Below are 23,980 nucleotides of genomic sequence, written 5' to 3'. Positions count from 1 at the left end.
CCTCTCCAGGAAAGGTGATCAGGAACACCTGTCTCCACCCTGCACCCCTGTCCCCAGGCCCTGGGAGACATCACCAACTGATGGAATCCATCACACCTCTCTCCCTTGCTGAAGTCAGATTTCCAAATCCTCAGAACGGTCACTGCTAACTAACACCTCCCACCCCCATATACCTCCTTAACCTGACCAGGTTAAAGACCGGTTAAGGGGTAGAAAGGACTGGCATGCCCCCCGCCCTGAGGGCACTGGGTGGGCAGAAGAAGGGGCAAGAGATCAGCCTCAGTGAAGGGGAGGGACCTTCTATTTGCTCAGCTCAGCACAGTTCCTTCCAGGGTGACCCTGGTCGCTGTCAAAACTGCAGTTTATTGACTTCACCGGGTCTGGCTGCCCCATCCAACAAGCTGCCCTGGAATCCCTCCCTCCACGGCCAGAGAAACAAGTCTGGAGGGAACCAAGAGGGGCTCTCCCCATCCCCACTCCTTCCCCCACCTTCCCACATAAAGAGAAACATTTCAGGGTTGAAGAAGTGACTCATTTTCCCCCAGAGAGGGCCAGGGCTGTACCGAGTCAGGCTGGAAGAGCCCTTGGGTCACTGATCTGCCTGCCTGATCCAGCTGAGATGGCTCTGGGCCCCAGGAAGGGGAGACAGATGGAGGTGGAGGTGGCAGAGACAAGTGGCTGGTGGAGTGTGCCCGGCTTTCCTCACCCAGCCTCGAGTGTATCATTGGGTGTCACGGCACTGCCCAAATGGAACCTGGTGGAGAAGGAAAATTCCTCTGGACTTTCCTGAATGAGCTTTATGGCTGACTCACTGGCACTTGGGGACAGCAAGAAAACTCACAAATCACCAAAGAAGGAAAAATCCCTCTTCAATGGAGGGATCCGAGATCACTGGCAGAAATGCCCCCTGACATTTTGTTCCAGCTTTTGTTCTTTAAAGAAACACATTGGGCTTCCCTGGTGGCGCAGTGGTTGAGAATCCGCCTGCCGATGCAGGGGACACGCGTTCGTGACCCGGTCTGGGAAGATCCCACATGCCGCGGAGCGGCTGGGCCCGTGAGCCATGGCCGCTGAGCCTGCGCGTCCGGAGCCTGTGCTCCGCAATGGGAGAGGCCACAACAGTGAGGTCCGCGTACCACAAAAAAAAAAAAAAAGAAACACATTACACAATAGATGGGGGTCAGAATTACTTGCAAAGTGCAATTACATATATTGAGTTCTATTTCTCCATAAGCTGGCATTAACACTTAGAGACATGTCCCTAATGACACCATGAACCATGCACTGGCTCCAGGACTGTCGCCCTGGCATGGGAAGGCTGTTCCCCATCCTGACCCCTCCCCTGTTCCAGCCCTGTGGGGTGGCACTCTCCCTCCACTCAGTCTTTCACGGGTGTCTGCTGAGAGCAGGTGGGCCAAGACAGCCAGGGTCTCTGCCCTCCAGGGCTTCCCCTCTGGGGCAGAGAAGTAACAGGCACAATTAAAGGGCAAGAGTGCCCGGAGGACAGAACAGTGCCAGCACCTCATGCAGCTCGAAACTTGCTTCCAGCTGCCTGGCCCCTCCCCGAAGGGGACCACCTGCTTACCTCCAGAGAGATCCTGAGGAGGAGTTCCAGAGCAACCTTCCTCTCGTCCTCCTCGGCTGGCCCCTCTCTCTTCACTGCTTTAAGCCTTTCTGAGCCACAAGCCCACCCAGTCCCTGTCCTGAAGTTAGATGCTCCAGAGGAGCCTGCAAAAAAACTCCTGGCTCTGGAGTTATGGCTCTAAGCTGTGTGGCCTTGGCAGAGTCACCTCGCCTCACCAAGCCTCAGCTTCCTCATCTGTTAAATGGGGACATAAGAGGACCCATCTCTTTAGATCTGACTCTGATGAAATGAGTCAGCACACACATCGTTTGCCGCAGAGCCTGGCTCAAAGTTAACACTCACCAAACTATGGCCCCTCCCTCCTGCTCTGCGGAGCAGACAGGAAAGAGGACAGAGAGAATAGGTGCCACAAAGAGCTGCACCAACACCAGGGGTCAGACTACTGTCCTCCTGACGGTGGCCAGAGGTTCGAGGAGATCCCGGCTTCTTTCTCCAGGAAGCCACCAGCAGCTCTTAGGCCACCCCCCACCTCACTTCCAAACCTGCTGCCCATGTCCTGCCAGCACAATGATTCCAGTACAATGAGCTCCTGGCTGTGGGAAGGGGACTTCCTCTCACTTGTCCCAAACTTGCCTCATCCCGATCCAACAGGACATCAGGACCAGGGGGCTGAGCCAGTACCATCGAGCTCTTTCCCTGTCCCTTTTCAGCCCTCATTTTTCTTCCACCCGACGTTCTGAGTTAACAGTAGCTGCTTCCCAGGCCCGGCTGCTACACAGCATGCAGCTCCCGGAGCAAAAATACCCATGTGGGGGTGGGGGTGCCTGGGAAACGGGGCGGCAGGAGGAAGAGAACACATTTCTTGAGCACCTACTGTGTGCCAGTTCTTGGGGTGTGTGAGCGCACGTGTGTGCGCGCACGTGTGTGTGTGTGTGTGTGTGTGTGTGTGTGTGTGTGTGTAGGTGTCTCATCTCTAGGAGAGCAGGGGACCCAGTCGCCAGAGGGAGATCAGGCCTGGGTCCAAGGTCCAGGGGCAATTCCCAGGGAAAAGGGTCCTGAAGGGAAAATGGGCTCTGGAACCTAGAGAGAAAAAGGGGGAGCCTGAGCCCCAAAGAGGAAAATGGGGGCTCTGATACAGAGGGAATGAGGTCCATGACAGGGGAGTTATGGCTATCTTGGATCCAAGAGGGGATACTTTAGACCAGGATGGGGGAGGTGGGAGAGACCTGCAGAGCTAGAAATTCATTTAATTGAACATCTCAGAGATTTTATTTGCCAGAGAGTTAACGGCGGGGGGGGGGGACAGGAGGGGGACAGAAATCCTAAATGGCAGCCGGCAGTTTTCAGTACAAGAGGTTTGGATGAGGGGGCATCTCCTACTTCTGGGGAAACCTCACCGGCTGAGGCCCAGGCTTTGGCCCTTGTGTTTCCTTTCTCTCCACGGCAGGGAGCCTCCTCAGGTCCTTGGAAGGCCCCCACCCCTGCCCAGTGAGGGGCCGTGTGGGCATAGCGACTCCAGTCCCCACCTCAGCCCCACTTCTGTGGACTCCTTCAAAGTCTGGGGAGGGCAGCAGCGGAGTGCAGAGGTCGCGGAGAAAGAATCCGGAGGTCAGAGAGCTGCTCCTCCCCCGTTAGATGCTTCAAAGACAGAATCTGTGCCCATAAAGCCTCCCCCTTCTCTGGAGCCAGCAGACTCCACAGTGAGGGAGCTGGGGGGCACAGGGAGTGGGTGCAGCTCCCAGAAGGCCTGGAAAAAGGACTGCAAAAGCAGCTACCAGGAATCTGGGCCTTGAGTCAGAGTTTTGCTGGAAGGCCCACTAACAAGCTGTGTGACCCTGACCCAGAGCAGCTCACACATCTTTCTGGGCTCAGTTCTCACCTGTCAAAGCAATGGGCTGGATCCCCTGTCCCACCGCAATCAATCACCAGGACTGTCAACCCTACCCCTCAGTGTCTCTGTCTGCCTCCCCCTCACCACCACCATGGGCTTGGGCTGGACCACCATCTCCCACCTCCATTCCTGCCCCCTCACTCAAGTCCATCTCCACTCGGCAGCCAGAGAGAGTTTTAAAAAGGTTATTCAGGTCCTGCCATTTCCCTGCTGGCACCCTTTCCAGGGCCAGGTGCACCCTCTACCCTTCCAGTTATAGATGTTTGCCTTTTCTTCCTTTGCAGGCTTAAGTGGGGTCTTTCGGTGTAGAAGAAAATTAAGCCTAAACTTTATTGATTTGAAATACACACACACACACACACACACTGTGGCTTTCCATTTTCCACTGCTCTTGGGATGAAGTCCAAGTCTCTCACCTGGTCCACATAACCCCATGGGGCCCAGGCCCTGGGGACCACTCAGCCTCACCTTGGGCCACTTTTGCTTTCTACTCCAGCTGCGCTGAACATGCTATAGGTCACCCACCTCAGGACCTTTGCACATGCCATTCTCTTGGCCTAGAATCCTTTTCTATCTTTTTACCTGGTTAATACTTAACCCACCCTTCAGATTTCTTCTCAAATATTTCTTCCTGAGAGATGTCTTCCCTGCCACTGCTCTCCCCACAGTCCCTGCCTGGGACAGGCTCCTCAGACATAAGGTCACACAGTATCCTGCTCAAAATCAGAAATCTATGCAATTACCTAAGACCATTTCTGTGTGCTCACCATTCTATACCCTGTGCCTGGCACAGAAGAGTTGCTCAATAAATGGTAGTTACCACCACCACCAATCTTCTCATATTTACCTAGATTCCATGCCTCTAAGAATCTACGTGGGGGAGTGTGCAAAAGAGGCCGTGTGGGGGCCTGAGAAGAACACAGGCATCAGCAGCTGAGGGATCTGGGTTCTAATTCCAGCTCTGCTTCGATGAGATTTTTGGCTTTGGGTAAGTCACCAAACCTCTCTGAGACTCAGTTTCCTAGCCAATTAATCTGAAGTTTAAATTAACACTTATGGCACGTGGATTACAAATGTCTTTATTATGACTGGCAGAGGTCTCTTTCAAGCCTCCCCACCTCCTTTTGCATCAATTTCCCCCACCAAGCAATGTTCTGATGGCTGAAGTGACATAGCAAAAGGCCCAGGACAGGGCTGGGCCCAGAGCATACGTGTAATAAGTCAGGATTTCCAAAGTGTGATCATTCGCCCACCAGCGTCAGAATCAGGAAGTTTGCTGGAAATGTAGGTTCCTGTACCCCACTCCAAATGTACTGAATCAGAATGCCTGTGACGAGGGCAATGAATATGCATTTGTCACCGGAATTCCTGGTGATTCTCATGTACACTTGGGCTTGAGAAGCACTGCAGTCAATGCAGTCTTACTGTTACCACTAACCTGCAATTCCTGGGGCCTTGATTAGAAGCCCATAGGTTATGTGGAATGGGGGAGAGAGCATCTGTCACCAGAAAGGCACAGGCCTATCATGAACTGTTCTGCTTCCTCATGGCTTAAAAACATGAGCACATGCCTTGGAGTTAGACAAGCTGAGGAACAAATTCTGGACTCTCTACTTGCTTAGCTGTGTGACCCTGGACATGCAGCTCAACCTCTCTTTGTTGCCTTCTGCAGATGTAAAATGGTAACAACCAACCTCTACCTGCTGGGGTTGTTGGAAATGATCTGAGGAAGTGCCTTATGCAAAGCTCATTTCAGGTGCTGGGGGGCGGGGAGATGGTGAGAGCTGCAAAACGAAACAGGAAATCCTTCACCGACTCCTCATGCCTCTCCTGCTGCCACAGGTGCACCGGAGGTGGAATCTGTGTGTCTTTCTCAGGACACAAGTCCTGGTCATCTATAGAGGGCAGAGACTCTCCATGCAAGGCTTGTCAACCACCCACCACCCTTGCAGGAGGGGTGGGCAGCAGGGTTTGCGAGGACAGAAGCAGGGGTTGGATGGGAAATGGCTGGACAGTTGCCCAGGGCCCGCACTGAGTGGCCCAGGACCAGAAGAATCACTCTCCCAAGGCCAGGTCTCGCAGGGCAGTGGAGCCAAGCATGCCACGGTGGGTGACAACACAGACTCTGGAGACAGACTCTTCAGGTTTAAATTTTGGCTCTGCCACTACTGGCTCTGCCTGGCTGGTAAACTCCTAATCATCCTTCAAGACCCAACTCAAAATATCACCTCCCTGGGCCAAGTTAGTCATCCATTCCTCCAGCCTTTAGAGGCTGTTGCCTTTCACTTGTGGCCAGTGACTTGTTTATCTCTCCCACAGTCCTAGGAGTTCCTTGAGGGCAGAGATACCCCCATACCTGGCACAGAAGATGCATTCGGCAAATATTGGTTCAGTCTGAATTCCAACTTTTTCAGCTTTCTGAGTTCCCTTCCTCGCCCCACTAAATGCCTCTATTCTAATCCCTGTTCCTCTCTCAGATACAAGCCCTTTGTTTTCCAGGGTTTCAACTTCCAGATCCCTTCCTCCTGAAGGGACATCAGCTCAAGCCAGAGCTGATGCTTAAGGGAGGTTATACAGAAAGACCTCATATTAACTTCTTAACCTTTGCCGGCTGCAAAGGACTCCCATGGAAGGGGAAGCAGTCAGGGTCTGCGAGACTGCCTAGTCATAGGACTGTGGGGGACAGTCAATTACAGACAAAGCACTCTAGTGTAGTGGTTAAGAACTTGGGCTCTGGGCTTCCCTGGTGGTGCCGTGGTTGGGAATCCGCCTGCCAATGCAGGGGACACAGGTTTGAGCCCTGGTCCGGGAGGATCCCACGTGCTGCGGAGCAACTACACCCGTGTGCCACAGCTGCTGGGCCTGCACTCTGGAGCCCGTGAGCCACAACTACTGAAGCCCGCGTGCCTGGAGCCCATGCTCTGCAACAGGGATGCCACCGCAATGAGAAGACTGTCCACAACTAGAGAAAGCCCGTGTGCATCAATGAAGACCCAATGCACCCCAAAATAATACATAAATAAAATTTTGAAAAAAGAATAGATACCTAAAACACCGAAAAAAAAAAAAAAAAAGAACTTGGGCTCTGTGGCCAAACTGTATGGGGTTCAAATTTTGCTCTACCACTTATTGGCTTAGAGAGATACATTATCTCTCTGTGATTCGGTTTCCCCACCTCTAAAATGGGGATAATAATAAATACTTCATAGCGCTGATATTATCAGTTAAGAGAACTGATAACATAAAACACTTAGCACTGTGCCTGGCACAAAGTAAATACTCAAAAAACATGATTATCTTTTTTTTTAAACGTTTATATTGGAGTATAGCCAATTAACAATGTTGTGAGAGTTTCAGGTGCACGGCAAAGTGACTCAGCCATACATATACATGTATCCATTCTCCCCCAGACTCCCCTCCCATCCAGGCTGCCACATAACATTGAGCATAGTTCCCTGTGCTATACAGTAGGTCCTTGTTGGTTATCCTTTTAAAATATAGCAGTGGGTACATGTCAATCCCAAACTCCCTAACTATCCCTTCCCCCCACCCTTCCCCTGCTCCCCCCAGCCCCGTAACCATAAGTTCATTCTCTAGTCTGTGAGTCCGTTTCTGTTTTGTAAACAGTTTCATGTGTATTATTTCTTTTTAGATTCTGTATATAAGTGATATCATACGGTATTTCTCTTTCTCTGCCTGACTTACTTCACTCAGTATGATGATCCCTAGGTCCATCCATGTTGGTGCAAATGGCATTATTTCATTCTTTTTCATGGCTGAGTAATATTCCATTGTATATATGTACCATATCTTCTTTATCCATTCCTCTGTCAATGGACATTTAAGTTGCTTCCATGTCTTGGCTATTGTAAACAGTGCTGCAAGGAACACTGGGGTGCATGTATCCTTTTGGACCATGTTTTTCTCCAGATATATGCCCAGGAGTGGGATTGCAGGGTCATATGGTAGCTCTATTTTTAGTTTTTTAAGGAACCTCCATACTGTTCTCCATAGTGGCTACATCAGTTTACATTCACACCAACAGTGCAGGAGGGTTCCCTTCTCTCCACACCCTCTCCAGCATTTATTGTTTGTGGATTTTCTGATGATAACCTGATTATCTCTATGTAATAGCTGAGACCAGTAAATGCTATGGCAGGAAAGAACAAAAGGATTATGGAAGAAAAATCAAAGGTAGGCAGAAGTTAATATATCATTTCTCCCAAGGAATCATCAAGTGTCACCAACCCCAGGAGGTCTTCTCTGAAGTAACCTGCCCGGCCAGTGCTGATCGTGCTCGTGCTGGATCAGAGCCACAGTTCCCAGCTTCCCCTGTGGACTGTGAGGCAGCCCTGCGTCTGTACCTCCTCCCACACCATCTAGAGCACGTGGTGATGCGGAGCAGGGCTGTGGGAAATGTCTGCCCACAACGTGGGCAGCAACAAGCTCACAATAGGACCTGAGTCCCTGACAAAGGTCTTTCCGGAGAGACCCAATTCACTGGTAAGGCAATACAACTCTCTGTTGCCCATGGTGCAAATCCCTACAGAACCCAAATCCCTTCCAAGCCCATCCTTGCCAGGTGCTGGGAATACAGATATAAAGAGGCAGGGGCTCTGCTCCTGCAGAACTCCATCTAATAATAAAATCAGTTAACATTTACTAGGCACTTATGGTATGGATCCCAGATTATGATAGGCACAGACTCCGGCTCTTTACAAGAATTATACTGCTTGTTTAAACAGCTGTATGAGTTTAGTACTATTATTCTTCCCATTTCACTTAGGCAGAAAGAGAGGCTAAGAACTAAAGGGATTTGCCTAAAGTTGCTCAAGTAAATGCAGAGCTGGGATTCAGACCTAGGCAGGCTTGTCCCGGCTCTCGATCTGCACTGGTGCAGGAGACAAGAAAGAGCGGGAAATTCCGTCCAAGGTGACTTGTAGCCTGATAGAAGGCAGTCGGGGGTGGGGAATGAAGGGGGCTGAGGGACAGTCTCCTTCGTCCCTCAGAGGGGATGGGTGGGCCGGGGACGGTCAAGGAAGTTTCTGAGAACAGCTGTGGAAAGAGGAACAGGCTAATGGGTTTGGGACATACATATGTCAGTGTTGTAATTAGTGACGCCCACCTCTCAGAGTCAAGTGCTGAATATGCACCACACGTGCTCTGAGCACATCTTGCCCCGTTTAATGTTTGCAAACACCCCGGAGCGGGTTGTTATCCCCACTCCACAGATGGGAAACCCAAGGCTCAGAGAGGAAAACTTACCTGCTCAAAGGTCCTTTACAACAAATAAGTGGTGGAGCCAGGGTTCAAGTTCAAATCGATACCTCAACCCCTGCTCTTGGCCCCAAGGCCATGCTGCACAAACAGGAATCAGTGAGCGTGTAGTAGGGACCTGGCGCAGAAAGTGGGAGCTGCCTGGGGTTCCATCCCGGGCCTGCATTTAATACCTGTCTGGGTCTCTATTCAGGCTGCAGGCAGACAGAATAGCTCCAGCCCACCTAAGCCTTCCACGCATGCACGTGTGTGTGTGTGTGTGTGTGTGTGTGTGTGTGTATGTGTTGGGGTGGTGGTGATAATCAAGGGCCTTGTTAAAGGGTCTCCCAACTATATGGGGAAGTAAAATAAACCAGCAGTGAGATAGGCTGATGATGGGAATTTCCTCACCTCCCCAGCCTAACTGCGTTCACCAGAACTAGAAAACAGCATAAGCGAAGCCTAGCGTGCATCAGGTCTCTCCAGCTCTTCGCAAGGCTCAGAATGACAGAACCGCAATAGCAATGTTATTCAATCCTACTATCATTAAGTTAGTGACAGCTCCCGTTACCGAGGACCCACTATGTGCACATCCTATGAGCTTCACTTGAATCATTCCAACCACTCTTTAAAACACCATGAGAAAGGAATTGCTATCATCCCATTCCACAGGGGAGAAAACCGAGGCTCAGAAACAGTCCCTGGCCCAAGATCACCCAGCTAGGATTAAGTGGCAGAGCTGGGACTAGAACCCAGGTCTATCTGGCTCTGAAACCCACATCTTAACAGAAAGAGCACCAAATTAGGAGTCCCGGAAGTCAGGGTCTAAGTCCTGTTTCTAACTCATGTGGCCTCAGGCAAAGCCTCTTTCCCTTTCTGGGCCTTTGTCTCCCCAAGAAGAGGTTGTTCTAGATGATGTCTACGTACCACTTCCATGTAGATCTTCTGAGACTCTGTGAACTCCCATGCCCTCCCCAGCCTCCTCCTTCCCTCCACCCGCGGAAGCCCAGCAGGATACCCGTAACCACCCACTCAGGGGCAGAGAAACATGAAGTACTGCTTTCTTGTGGCCGCCTCCTGCCTCAGACCAGCCCGGGACACCCAGGAACCACCAAGCCACAGGATTTCCTCGAGCCAGGCCGTGGGAGCAGCAGCCCGAGGGCAGAGGGGCTAGGCATGCCTTTGAGGCCATCACTTCCTCCGCCTCACTTCTTGGCAGGGTGTGCGGAAGCAGGGGAGGCAGGCCCTGGCTCGGTGCCCTTCTGGCTCCATGTCCCTGGGTCCCCAGGGCCTGGGGTGGTGGGAAAGGGGTCACTTTGGGAGAATCCCAAGCTCCCCCTGGAAGGCTGAGTTCAAATGGAGGTTTTAAAACAGGTCTATCTGGCTCCAAAGGCAAATTTTGCCCACCATGCTGTGCTGCCAGGAACATCCTGCAGCACCTGGGACGCCCCCACTACCGCTCTCCCATCCTCTGAAGTAGCTGCTAAAATCCCACATCCCAGAGTAACACGAGCCTCCTTGCCCTCAGGACAGGAGAAAGTATTGAGGCCCACTCTCACCAGACACTGGCCTCCCTGCCCCACTCCTGTCCCCTACAGGCCATTCCCCCACACAGCAGCCAGGGCCTTTCTAACACATAAACCAAACGAGTCATCCCCTACTTGGAGCACTGCAGTGGCTTCCCGTCACTCTAAAAATGAAATGCCAGCTTCCCCCCACGCTTGACAAGGCCCTGCAGGACCTGGCCCCTCCATGCCCACCTCTTCCTACCCACTTCCCTCTTGCTTCCTCTGCCCAGCCACATCGGCCTTCCTGCCACTCATAACGTGCAGAATCCCTCGTCCCTGCCTCAGGCTCTTTGTACCTGCTGTTCCTTCTCTTTGGAACTCTCCTCTCCCGCATCTTTGCCTGGCTGCCCCCTCCTCATCCTTCCCTGGCCATCTAGAGTATCCCATCCCCCACCTCACAGCCACATCACTGTTTTCTTTTCTTTCCTTTCTCTGAAGTGATCTTTCTGGTTGGTTGGTTTGTCTGTTTAGTCTCTGGCTCCCTCCGCTAGAATGTAGCTCCTTAAGGGCAGGGATTTTGCTGCCCCCTCCACCTCTGTCCCCACAATGATGCACGACCTCATTTCATCCTTATGACCCTGCAGATGAGGATGCAGGAGCTCAGAGAGGTGGAGAGACTTGCCCAAGGTCACAAAGCCCAGAAGTGGCAGGATACAGACCCAGGTTTGCTCCATCGCCTTTGCAAAGCCTCCATGGGCAGGGCTCCCATGGCCAGAGGCCTGCTCTGGGGGGCTGATTCACAGTGAGGTGTGTAGGGAGGGTACCAAAATGAAGAGCCTACCCGCTTTCCCAAATGGCCCTTTCTCAGAGATACGGGACAGCTGGGGTTCACAGGTGGCACAGGCGCCAACCCTGGAGGTGGAAAAGCACAGAGCAATTGGGAGCAAATGGCTCCCAAATGAGGGGAGCCCACCAGAAACTGGGGAGCTGCGGAAACCTCAATCCACACAGTGTTTTGCAGAAGGGGAAACTGAGGACCAGGGAGGGGAAGGGACTTGCCTAAGGTCACACAGCCAATCAGTGGTAGAGCCTCATGGCCTGGGGTCTCCAGGGCCAGGACCCCCTCCCTGCCCTGAGAAATGACAGACGCCTAGATAAAGCTCAGGCAGGGTCTAGGCAGAGCCCCTGCCTGGAGCTGCCAGGCCCTGACAGCAGAGGCAGGGCCGACAGTGTGGATCTGAAGCATTAAGACAAAGAAAGGACTCAAATTCCATCCTTCTTCTAAAAACATTCATCAAGAAAGTACTCTAGGTTAGGCCATGGGGCCCTGGGCAAATAGGTGAACAGTACCCTCCTTGAAGAATTGTGTGGCAGTTTCTAGGAAAGTTAAATACGCACTGACCCTGTGGCCCGGCAGTTCCACTCCTAAGAGCCACCCAAGAGACACGCACGGGAATGCCACAGCTGCCCAAACTGGAATCAATTCAAATCTCATCCACGGATATTTACATGCACATCTACCCAGTGGGATGCAATAGAGCCTAAAAAGGCACAGATACTGGCAACAGCATGGAAGAACTACAAATGGTCAGTATTGACTGAAGCTGAAGGAAACCAGACCCAAGTGTACATACATATGAATTCATGCAGATAAAGTTCAAAATCAGGCAAAACAGAGTAATAGAAAGTAGGTCAGCAGCCCCCTGTAGCAGGGGGATTGACAGAAGGGGGCACATGGGAACTTTCTGGGGCAGTGGAAAGGTTCTATATTTTGATCTAGGGGGTGATTATGTAGGTGTGTACATTTGTAAAAATTGAGCTGTACAAGATGTGTGCATCTTAGGCAAATTTTACCACAATTTTTTAAAAATGTACAATCTTGTCCTCAAGAAGCACCCAGACAAGCAGCACCAGGACTGGCGTGCGGTTCTCGTGAGGCTGATACCGGCTGAGCCCCCTGTACGTGCCAGGACTGAGCTGGGTTCTTCTGAAACAGCACCTGATAAAACTGTTCCAACTACCGTACAAAATAGGCCCCAGCATCTCCACATTAGCGACGAGGAAAACACAGCTCAGAGAGGTGACATGGTGTCCAAAGTGACAGGGCAAAAAGTGTGGGAGCCAGGCTTGAACGTGGGCCCTCTGGTCTGTAAGTCCACTTCTGCTGACCAGCAGCTGCCTTGTCCCATGCCTCCTCATCTCCAGGGCTGGAGGGAACAGCCCTGTGTGTACTGGACTTGGAGCTTCTGTGAAATTGCTGTTTTGGAAATGCATCCTTCCTCCCCGCTCTGCCTCTTCCACCTCTCCTTGCTGTTCTCACTGCCACAAGTCTCGGAGGTCAGCCCTGGACCTCCATCCAAAAAAAGGAGCCTCAGCTCTGTGTGTGTGTGTGTGTGTGTGTGTGTGTGTGTGTGTGTGTGTGTCCCCAGAGTACTAGGAGGGCTTGAGGTTAGAGTCCCCACCCTTGGCTCCAGTCCCCAAGTGACGCAACCCAGCTTCTGGATTCAGAGAATCATAAAATGTTTATCTGGAATAACGGCCACCACCACCATCGCTCAGTTCTTACCCTGTGCCAAAAGCTATGCGCATTAATGCGTCATCTCGTTAACCCTCACCAATGACCCTTCGAAACAGGTATGTTAGGATCATTTTACAGATGGAGAAACCGGAGCTCAGAGGGATTAACTGACTTGCCCACAATCTCACAGTGAGGAAACGGCAGAGCTGGGATTCAAACCTCGTCTGGCCAACTTCACGCCTGTGCTCTGAACCAGTCTTATGCTTGTGGCCCTACATGTCACAGCTGAAAAGGCCCCTTGAATCGGTCTATCCCAGCCATGTCATTTTACAGATGGGTAAACTAAGGCTCAGGAAGGGAGAGTGTCTTGCTCAGGGCCACACAGAAAGTTAGAGGCAGAGCTGGGCTGGAAGCTACATGTATCTCCACCCTTGGCCTTGCCTTCAGGGACCAGAGGGGCCTGGAGCAGGCCATGTGCACCCAGAGGGGCAGCGTGTGGGAGGCAGAGGCTCTGGTTCCAGGCAGAGGTAAATATTGACATGACGGTGTTTACACTTGTAACCCTACTTCTCCTGGCTGCCACCCGCCCCCACTCCTGCCTACAGCCAAGGAGGCAAAGGGGCTTGTGGGGAGGAGTCCAGGGAAGGCGAGGCTTATGTGTCAGGCTCACACTCACGGGGGCATGTGGTCCGGAAGCTTGGGACATCTCCAGTCAGGGGCGCCTGGGGCAATGCCGGGAGCTGGGGAGCTGGGGGTCTGGGCTGGGAGTCAGAGGCCTGGGTTTAAGCCTTAGCTCTGCCACTGGCAGGCAGTAGGACTCAAGGACAGCTGGTAAGTGGGGGGGAAAGGGCTTCACTAACTGTTAAGTGCTGTGCAAAGGTGAAAGACGATCAGTATTTCGGCCTGGCCAGTGTCCAGCCCCCATCAGCTCCCAATGCCTCTGGCCACTGCCCAGGAGTCCCATCCCTGTCCTCAGGGGGCTTTCCCAGGAAGGAAGTTTCTGCTAAATTGAGTGGTAGTTTGGGACTGAAGCCAGAATGTTGAGGAAATCAGGAGGCCGCTGCCCAGTTCCAGCTCCTAATTCCCCAAGTGGCCACTGGGCACCAGCTTTCACAGCTCTGTAATGGGGATAAACCTACTTCCTGTGGTTGGTGTGACAGTCAAAAGGGTTACATTTAAGTGCCAGGCACATGGTAGAGGCTCACTGTACCCCTCAGTCTTCCCTCCTGTAAAATGGGGACGTTGAATTAGACGGTTACAAATCCCCTTTTAACACGAGCATTCGAGGTTTTAAGAAGATCTAGCAGCCAGGCCCACCTCCCTATCTCTGGGCCCTGACATTGGGTCCTCCCTCAGCTAATTTCCTGAATGTTCTCCAGAAACTTGTTCCTCTGTTTCCATCTCCCGGTCAGTAAATCCCCCCACCCCCCGCCCACCTCGCCAGGAGCTCTGTGGGGAGGAGGGAGCCATTCTGAGGCTTGTCAGTGAGCTGAGACAGGCCAGCGGATATCCCAGGCACCCCATCCTCAGGGCCGCTGGGGAAAGGGCAGAACCCTCAGGGCCTAGACCCCCAGTACCTCTCACTGGCAGTGGGGTTCAGTCAGCGTTGCTTGCTCATTAAACTTTGCCCCCCCCAGACAATAACTCTTTAAGGACAGGAGAGTATCTCCTTGTTGCCATGTCTCCAAAGCTTGGCTCCTAGGAAGCATTCTATTCCACTAACTGTTGCCATATGAAGCAGCTCAGATGCCGCCTCCTCTGGGAAGACTTCCCTGATACACCTTCATGGCCAGGGTGACTCTGGAGCTTCATCCCCGTTTTCTACCTTGTTTCAGAGCCATTCAGAAGCTTCGCCTTTCTCTCTTTTAGGTCAAAGTTCTTGGGGGCCAGGAGCCCCGCTAGTTATCTGCATGAAAGCATGCAAAGAGGAAGGTCAATGTCCACAGGGCTGGGGGCTCTGTGGGACCTCTGTGGCCACAGCTCCCTCCTCTCCTCACTGCCCATTCTGGGCAGCATGATGGGGATGTGGTGTGGCGTGGATGGGGCAGTGACTGGTGTCCAGACTACTGTCATCTCTCCTAGGGCCACTCTGGCAGCATCCTAACTGGTCTCCCAGCCTCCAGCCTCACCCCTCCTACCCATTCTCCAGAAAGCAGCCTGTACGATCATCTCAAAAGGCAGACCTGACCACATCACTCCTCTCACTGCCCTTAGGATCGAGCCCCGAATTCTTAACCTTGCCCTCCCTGCATGTGCCTTCCCCGGGCCACTTCCCAGCCTGCAAATGAATAAACTCCTGAGTGCACCATGTTTTGTCCCATCTCCCACTTACTGCTCCCTCTGCTTAGAATGTTCATTCTTTAGGCTACAACCTTAATGTCACGTCCTCAGGGAGCCCTTTCTGATCCCCAGGCCAGGGTGCCCTATCTTCTCCTCAGCACCCTGTGAGTCTCCTTGGTAACAGAAATCACACTTGTAATTTCCTGCTCCATATCTGCCTGCCCACCAGACTGTGGAAGACAGACTTACCCGTCTCGTTCACACCACCCACAGCCCCAGCTCCTGGCATTATGCCCCGCGTACTTGTTTGGTGAATGAATGAATGAACGAATGAATGAATGAATGCAGCACTCTGACAGGGACGAGGTGCTTACCTAGTCAACCAAAAAGAAAAAGTTGAGGGGAACAAAAAGTCGTAAACATTTGCTGATCGTTCCTCTCTCACTGTCATCAAAGTGTGGACTTTAGCCAAACTGCTTATGTCTTGGCTGATGCCTGAAACTTTCTGCTGAACACACCCTGTAGCCCCTCTTACTCTTCAAATCCTGCTCCTCTCCTGGTCTCTCCAATTCTGTCTGGGAAACAATGTACTTATTCTTTAACAAAAGTTAAAAACATGCCTATTTACCCAAATGTTAGCAATAACCCATGTTGTGGGGAGCACAGGCTCTGGCCACACCAGGAAAGGTACTTCTGTGTTCTGGGAACCCCCTACAGACTGGTTCAGGGGGGATGTGGCCGGCCTCCCACCTTTAATTAATAATACTTTTTCCCTCAAGTGCTTAACAGGTAATGAAGCATTTCTACATTGTATCTGATAGAAGGAGCAGATCTGCCCCACTTGGTAGGAAAGAAGGTGTAGAAAGAGGGAATAACTGATCCAAAGTCACGCAGCAAGTTGGTGGTATATCCAGTATTCAAACCTAGGAGCTGGACCTGTCCTCAACTCAGCCACTTACAGTAAAGATGATTCCCAACCCTTAGCTGTGGCTTTGAGCTCAGCCCCTAGTTTGGAATGTAATGGAACATTCTCAAGGCACCACAAGAGTGGACTGGCAATGCCGGGTTGGGCTTCCTTCCCCCAACCTGTCCATCTGGTAACCCTCCAAACATCTAGGAGGTCTGTGCCTGCTCTGGTACTATCTTGCTGTGTGACCCTGGGCAATCTCCTTCACCCTCTGTGCCTGCTGCTGGGCAGTATGGGGACAGCCAGAGGCAGGAGACCCAAAGAGCCTCCTGAGAACCCTCATGTCAAGCCTTCACCGGGGGGGGGGGGGTCTACTTGAGGTCTTTGAGAATAGCGCTGACTCCCTGCCAAGGGGTTAGAGACCTGGGTGGGGAGCTTGGAACCATCAGGGAGATTGAGCCAGGACAACAGGAAACAGCCCACACACTCTCCAAAGGAGCCCCACTAGGAACCCAGGGGCCAGGGGAAACTTGGCAACGATGGAGGGAACGCTGAATTGTTTAAAACCCATGGAGCAGGAGATCCAAGGAATAAACACTCTAGCGGCCCTGAATCACCCCCACCTCAGGAATGAGTACAGAGACTAGTGTTTAGGGGAAACCAAAATGACGGGGGCCGAGGAGGCCTGGCATCAGCCTCCTCTGCACCCACATGCAGTGGACCAACAATCCACAGTGGAGCTCGGGCTCCCTGGTCTGCCTAAGCCTCCAGCCATCCAGCCCCATCAACATCCCTTGCCCACTCTCTCTCCTCTCTTCTGCCTCTTTGATGCCCAGGTGTCAGGCAAGCCCCATTCAGGCCTCTCCCGTACTCCCACACCTCTGGTCCTCTGCTCACACAGGTTCCCCTACCTGGGATGTTCTTTCCAACTCAGATGCCACCTGCTCGGTGAAGCTTTTTCTCACCTCACCATACAGAAGGGAGCCCTCACCTGGCAGGATCTCTCTACCTCTCCTAAAGATATGCCACCTAGCCTGAGGATTGCGTGGACATTTATGAACTGGAGGAAGCTCTCCTGACACAGTGTTTACGACTGTTTTTCCCTCCCTAGACAGGGCTTGGCATACAGTAAGTGTTCAATAAATCTTTGTTAAAAGATGAGCCAATGACCCATTCTCTAAGTATAACTCTTCCCTTCTTCTCCCCACAACATGATAAATTTTAATCCTTCTTCCAGACTTAGCAAATAGGTTAGATGTCAGGCAGAACTTCCCACCTTGAGCTTAAGGTTGTACAAGAAAGGAAAGTTAGCTGTATTCGAGCAAAGCACTCTCACTGGGTTATCTCCCCGAATCGGTACACCACCCCTGTGAGATAAGACCCATCATCTCGTTTCACAGATAAGAAACTGATACTGGGAGGTGATGACGTAATTTGTCCCTCTGGGGAAGTAGAGGAACCAGAATTCAAACTCAAATCTGTTTGACGCCAAAGCCAGGGGTCACTCTGACAGGCTGGGAGGCTTCTTGGGTTGTAAGGCTCTGAAAAGTGTCACCAACGCAAGGTGACCTCTCTTTCTTTACTGATTTTTAAGGAGAAAACAGTTCTCCTTCTGAGTAACTTAGGTCAGGGTGGGCTTGGAGGCAAAGTGGATGATATGACCTCAAAGACACCCTTTTAATTTCCCATATACTGAGATCTTAAATCAAGTGCCAGTCCGCGGGGAGTGAGCACCCTACCGCTGAAACTGTTCAAGCAGAGCAATCCAGGGGCAGGTTCCTGATCCACGAGGTGGGCTGGATGCAAGATGGTCCCCAAGCACCTTTGGGTGTGTGGAGTCAAGCCACACCTGCATTACTACTGACTCCGGAGAGGCAGGTGGTGCAGGGGAGGCGGACACTTGTGGAGCGAGAAAAGAGGGGACTGGCTTGGAGGGGAGAAGAAAGGGATGTTGTAAGGGCACTCCAGCCCTGGGCACAGCAGGGGCTGGTCCTGGGGAGCGCCTGTGGGGACTCGTCAGTCTACAGGGGATCCCATCCTGCCCCCACGCGGGCCCCCACAGGCTTGGCAGCATTGCCACAGAGAAGTGGAGGTGGCTGCATCCCCAGGACTGGCAGCCACCATCACTGGCACGTGCCCTCCTCAGGCCCTACGCGGTGACTTGTATCCACTCTGCAGGGTACAGAACTGGACTAAAGAGAGAATCAGAGGGGCCTGCCCTTGGGGAAAGAAGCCACAGAGAAGTAGGTGGCCTTGGCCCCCAAGATGGAGAGGTGATCACTAGGCCCCAGAGAGATATTGAAAGGTCTTAGCGTTCCTTCCAGAGACAACCCTCCTCTCTAACACAGCCTCAACAACTCCGGCCCGACCAAATGGGTTTCTCTCCTGAGGCTTCAGAAACCCCCCTGAAATCCCCATGTCCAGCTCCCTTCTCCCTGGTGTCGCTGCCCATCCAAGTCAGTGTCTGGTCTCAGCAAACCCCTCCTCTGAAGACCCATTACTGAGAGATACTGGGGAGACCAGATCGCTGGGCCTAGGGTCCCCAAGTGGCCCCAGGACTCTGACAGCCGTCAACCTGGCTGCCCAGCCTCCACTCTCAACCCCCTAGGGGAATACTGGATCCACAGTCCCAGGGCGCCCAACCTAGCCTTACGAATGCGCTCGGCGCCGCCACCCACGATGCCCCAAGCCGAGCCCCGGAACCACCTCAGAGGCCCGGGACACTCAGGTCCTACCGAATACAGCCTCTTCAGATTGCCCCCAACCCCCTTACGGAACCAGCTGAGGGTCTCCAAGCCCAGCCGGGTCCAGGGATTTCCGGACGCCCCAGCCCAGAACCGCATCAAGGGACCCCGAACCGAATCGGCCACCCCAAGCCCTCCAAACCCGGCCGGGTCCAGCCGCCCAGAACCAAGCTCGGCGCGGCCGCCCCCGACGGGACCGAGCGCGGCGCCGCCAGGCGAGCCGAGCCCTGCCCGCGCGCCCCCCGACTCCACGCCCTCCCAGGGCTGCTGCCTGCGCCCAGCCCCCGAGAGCCGGGCGGGCCCCGAGTCTCACTCCGGCGCCGCCGCGGGGGACCGTCGAGGCGGGCCGGGCGCAGCACTCACCATAGCTCGCGCGCTTCGCTCCGGCCCCGCGCTGCTCCCCGGGCCCTACTCCCCGTTCCCGGCCGCGCTCCTCAGACGCCGCGGCTGTGTGCCGCGGCGGCGCGCGGGGGCCGCGAGGCTGAGCGCGGCACCAGCGCGGAGTCCCAGAAGGCGGGCCCACCGAGGGGCCAATGGCGGGGCGCGGGGCCCGGGCAGCGCAGCCAATCACGCCCGGGGGCCGCCTCCCCCGCCCGCGCCCGCGCCTTAACCCTCTGCGAGCTGGGACTGGGGCTGGGGACGGGATGGCGTGCGAACCCCCGAGGGCAGAAACGGGCTGGGTCTGCGGCTCGGGGTGCGGGGTTCAGACCTCGCCGAGACCGGCTCGGGCCTGGCGGAGCCCGGGGAGCGGCTCAGCTGAGTCAGGTGCGCGGCGCCGGGAGCCTCGGCGACCTTTGTCTCCTGCCTGGCGCCAGCAAGGAGTGTAACCCAGCGCGCTGCAGCTGCGCGTGTATGTTTATGTGGGCTGTGTGTGTGTGTGTGTGTGTGTGTGTGTGTGTGTATGTGTGTAAGAGGGGAGGAGGAGACAGAAAAGCGGGGGGGGGATGGAACCCGCGTGCCTGTGTGTTTATGTGTGACGGAAAGGCAGAGACTGACTATTTTGGGAGTTTGTTACTGTCTGCTTCCGTGTGTGTGTGTGTGTGTGTGTGTGTGTGTGTGTGTGTGTGTGTGTAAGAGTGAGAGAGGATTGAGAGGAGAAGGTAGAAGGGAAGCAGAGAGAAGGATGGATGTTTTGAGTGAAAGAGGCGTGTGTCTGTGTATTTGTATGAATGTGTGATCTGTACTTTTGGGGCCTGTTTTGCATGCACATTGGTGTGGTAGAAAAAGACTTTGTGTCCCTGCTGTAAACAAGTAGAGCCCAAACCCCTCTGGTTTTGTGGTGTAGCGTGTGCACATGAGAGGGGCAAGGCTGTTATTTGGTACAACTGTGTGTGTAGCCCAGTTTGCAAAAAAGAGAGAGAGAAAGATTGTGGGTGAGGTGAAAGTGTGTGTTTTGTTTTTGTGACTTTGTGATTATCTCTATGTTGTGCTGAGAAAGAGAAACTAATATGTAGGGACCGTGATAAGTGGATGTTTAGGAGAGACAAAGACATTCCAGAGGAGATGGTGTTTGGGCTTTGAAGGATGTATAGGAGTTCATGAGGCCAGAAGGAAAGACCTGGGGAATCTTGCCTACCAGTCACAGGTAGCAGAGGTGGATTCTGGAAGACAGGGCATCTACTGCTAGGAGGGGGAGTAGGAGCAGCTGGCAGCCACCCCTGGTCAGGAGCTGGCCCAAAGTGATTCTGAGCATGCAGAGGAGGGGTCTGGGCACACAGTGCAAGGTTACAAAGGGACCATCTGCTCCTGGGCAGTGTGTGTGGCCACCTGGAGGGCAGGGAGGGAGCTGTGGAAATAACTCTCCCTGTTTCCATTCAACAGCCCTCTGAATTCTCCAGTGTGGAGGGAAGGAGACAGGGAGGAGGCCACTTGTCAGCATTCACAAAGCTTGTTGAGTGCCGCAGACTAGAAAGAAGGGGTGGGCCCTGCCCAAAAAGTGACCAGAACTTCTCTGGACCTGGATGCCCAGACCCTCTTTCCATCCTGGAGGACTGGTAACATACCATCAGCTGCCCAGGCCTGGGCTGGTTTTAGATTCCTGACCATTCCTGGTTTCAGATTCGTGACCATTCCTGATGCCTGGAGGGACATTCTGAAATCCAGGGAGACACAAAAATGGAACCAGTTATCCTGGCTTTCCACTTGCCAGCAGTGTGATTCTGGGGGATTCCCTTCTCCTCTCTGAGCCTCAGTTTTCTCCTTCGTAAAATAGGATTTGTAATTCCTGCCTACCCTCCAGTACTGATATGAAGATTTAATGAGTTTATGTACACATGGACCCTCTGTAAGCTATGAACCACTGGAAAATGTTAAGCGTTGCTCCATTTATATGAAGTTCAAAGCAATTTGATGCTGTTAGAAGTCTGACCAGTGTTGCCTTTGGGGAGGGAATGACTGGAAAGGGGGCAACAGGGGGACTTCTGGCTGCTGGTAAGGTGGTTTGGGGATGGAAGGACTGGGGACAGGGCTGTGCTCAGTTTGTGAAGATGCCTTAGGATCTGTGCATTTTTTTTCTGTATATGTTATACTACAACAACATGTTCCCCCAAAAAAGAAAAGAAAGATCAGGCATCCTGACCACATTTTATTCACTCACACGATGGGCATTCTGGAATGCTCTATCAACGAGACAGGAACTGGGCTGAGTATTGGGGATACAACAGTGAACATGATGTGATCCTGACTCTGTGAAGAAAAGAGGAGAAAGGGCGTGGCTTTCTCACCTCTGAAGGAGGCACATTGGCAGGGGAGGGGCTTGCCCAGAGCCACTCCCTGGGCTGGCAGCAGAACCAGGACTAAAATGAAGGACTCCTAGTGCTATGGCTGAGTCTCTTCCATTCCACCAGGCTGACTGGGAGAGACAGGCCCTGGTCTTATGCTGCTCAGGGGAGAACAGTGAGAAGGTTTGCTGCTAACTCTGACTCTAACCCCCAGCTCCTTGAGGATCCTCAGAACTCACCTCCACCAAACAGTCTTCTAGGAACAATTCTATTCTATAGATACTATGATTACCACCCCAGCCCCACGTTACAGGTGAGGAAAATTAATGTTCAGAGAGGGAAAGTGACCTCCCCAAGGTGGCACAGCCAGTCTAAGAGGATTTGGTCATTTGCTGGCATCATGCTGCTTCTGTTGACATTTGTGGCCTTGCTGTGCTCTCTGACAGAAACCTGGGTGGTTGTGTGGAAGGAAACATGTTTCCCTTGTCAGGCTCCTATAGACTGGATGGTGAAGGTGCTTCCTCCAAATACTCAGGTTTCTGGGCACAGCAGTCAGAGCATCAGGGCTCAAACTGGCAGAAAAACTCCCTTAAACTGAAAAGTACAGGGCTTTCCTGGTGGCGCAGTGGTTGGGAGTCCGCCTGCCGATGCAGGGGACGTGGGTTCGTGCCCTGGTCCAGGAGGAGCCCGCGTGGCTGGGCCCGTGAGCCGTGGCCGCTGAGCCTGCGCATCCGGGGCCTGTGCTCTGCAGCGGGGGAGGCCATGGCAGTGAGAGGCCCGCATATCGCACACACACACACAAAAAGCAAAGTACAGGGGGTAGAGCTAGCTTTAGTCATGGCTGCATTGACGAGCTCAGATGATGTTGTCAGGATTCGGTGTCATTCTCTTGGTCTCTCAAGACTGTTTCCCTCTCTGCTGGCCTCATTCTCTGGCAGGCTCTCTCCTCATGATCACAGGGTGGCTTCCAGCAGCACCAGCCAGGCGTCCTAGTCTCTCAGCAGCTGCAACAGAAACAGGGACTCTTTCCTCCACAGTTCCAACAACATTCCTCAAACCAAGTCTCATTGGCTCTTACTGAGACATGTATCCATTCCTTGGCCAATCACTGTGGCCAAGGGTTCTGACTGGCCAGGCCATGGACAGTGAGGGCCTCAGAGGTACCTGGCATTTGAGTCTAGGTGTGATTTCTAGCCATCCCAACCTCAGGACTCAGCAAGGTCCAAGAAGAATCCTCCCAAATTTGTGGAGAGGCTTACATTTCATAGGCCTTCAATAAATGGCAACAGTTTTTATTGGTATTCTTCTTTCTCTGCTTTGCCTCTGTCATCATCTTTACAGAATAGACATTCAGTAATGTCTAGCATACAGTAGGTACCCGAAGAATCCTTAGTGGTTGACTGATTTGGGGGGGCAGTGGGGGGTTGCTGATGCCATGTACCAAGTCAGATAGAGTCTGGACAAATTGGACAGCCCACAGGCCCGCAGACAGGATGAGACTCATTATGGGAACTATTTAATTTTTTATTTTGTTTTGTCTTCCATAACTGAGCTGAAGCTATAGTCTAGAGCTGCTGGGGGCATCACCAGACTCTCCAGGAACAGACTCCCCCATCACACACATCCACCCACCAGCCTAGGAGGATATAGTCGGGAAAGCATCAGAAAGATCCCCTTAGGAGGCTGGTCCGGGAGGAGCAGGCAGAGCTTGTCAGACCCAATCAGACTATTTCTTGACTGATACAACCCTGCAGAGAGTTTGCCTGGGGTGGGGCTGGGGACCGGCATGTCCCAGCCTGGTCCCTTTCTCCTTGGGCCACCAGCTACTCTGATTCAATTGGGCAGTTTGAGTTTCCAAGAGGGATTGGAGGTCCATTAGGTCTTGACTAACAATAGCTGCTATTAATCAAGTGTGTGCTGGGCCCCATAGTTGGCACTTTGCATGATTTAAATACAAGACCAGTGGAATATATTTTGGATACTCACATTATCCCTGCTTTTGCTTTACTCTTTCTGCTATTTTCCCCCTTTTCCCTGATTTCAAGTGCAATGAATATGTGCTCACTGTAAAATAATGTAAACAATATGGAAATGAATACAATAGGGTAAAAGTCCTCCATAATCCTACTCCTCAAATATCAACCACTGTTAACTCCTTGATGAGATTCTGCATTTAGCTGTATTAACAGATGTATGTCTGTTTTGTGAGAGGAAGAACATTGCATTGTTCACATGTTCGTAGACTCCTTTCCTCCCTGCCTTTGAGGAAGAAAACTCTGTAGTTCAGGTAGCTTCAACCTGGTTTTATTCTGTGGATCTGAGTAACAGGAGGAGGGAAGGAAAGGAAACAAGCTAAGAGAGAAAGGGCAGAAGTTTCTGGGTGGGAAAAGATGGGAGAGGCTGGAGCAGAGGGCAAGGAGGTAAGAACAGTGCAGCCTGAGCTTTGAGAGAGCATTTGAGGGACTCAGGATACAGATTTGGAGGCTGTCTGCAGAGGGTGGGAGGGAAGACGAGAAAAAGAAACAGAGGAAAAGGAATGTTGAGAAGTTTTTTTGAGATTATGAATAAAAT

At 52.6% G+C, this 23,980-nt stretch overlaps 1 protein-coding gene across 2 annotated transcripts in view; it reads right to left on the bottom strand.

Moving 5' to 3' along the window:
* The window catches only part of ECE1 (endothelin converting enzyme 1), a 114,414-nt gene extending 95,211 nt beyond the window's left edge, over positions 1-19,203 (bottom strand). Inside the window, exon 1 of one of the 2 annotated variants that reach the window (XM_059053206.2) lies at positions 19,053-19,203. In XM_059053206.2, the coding sequence (XP_058909189.1) occupies positions 19,053-19,055 (3 nt within the window). In that variant the 5' untranslated portion in view covers positions 19,056-19,203. The remainder of the gene's footprint in view (positions 1-19,052) is intronic. The other variant, XM_067015702.1, reaches the window with a different exon arrangement.
* Positions 19,204-23,980: the final 4,777 nt, after the last annotated feature.

Source organism: Kogia breviceps, chromosome 1, assembly GCF_026419965.1.
Source record: "Kogia breviceps isolate mKogBre1 chromosome 1, mKogBre1 haplotype 1, whole genome shotgun sequence".
NCBI lineage: Eukaryota > Metazoa > Chordata > Mammalia > Artiodactyla > Physeteridae > Kogia > Kogia breviceps.
This window is presented reverse-complemented; position numbering and strand designations above follow the sequence as displayed.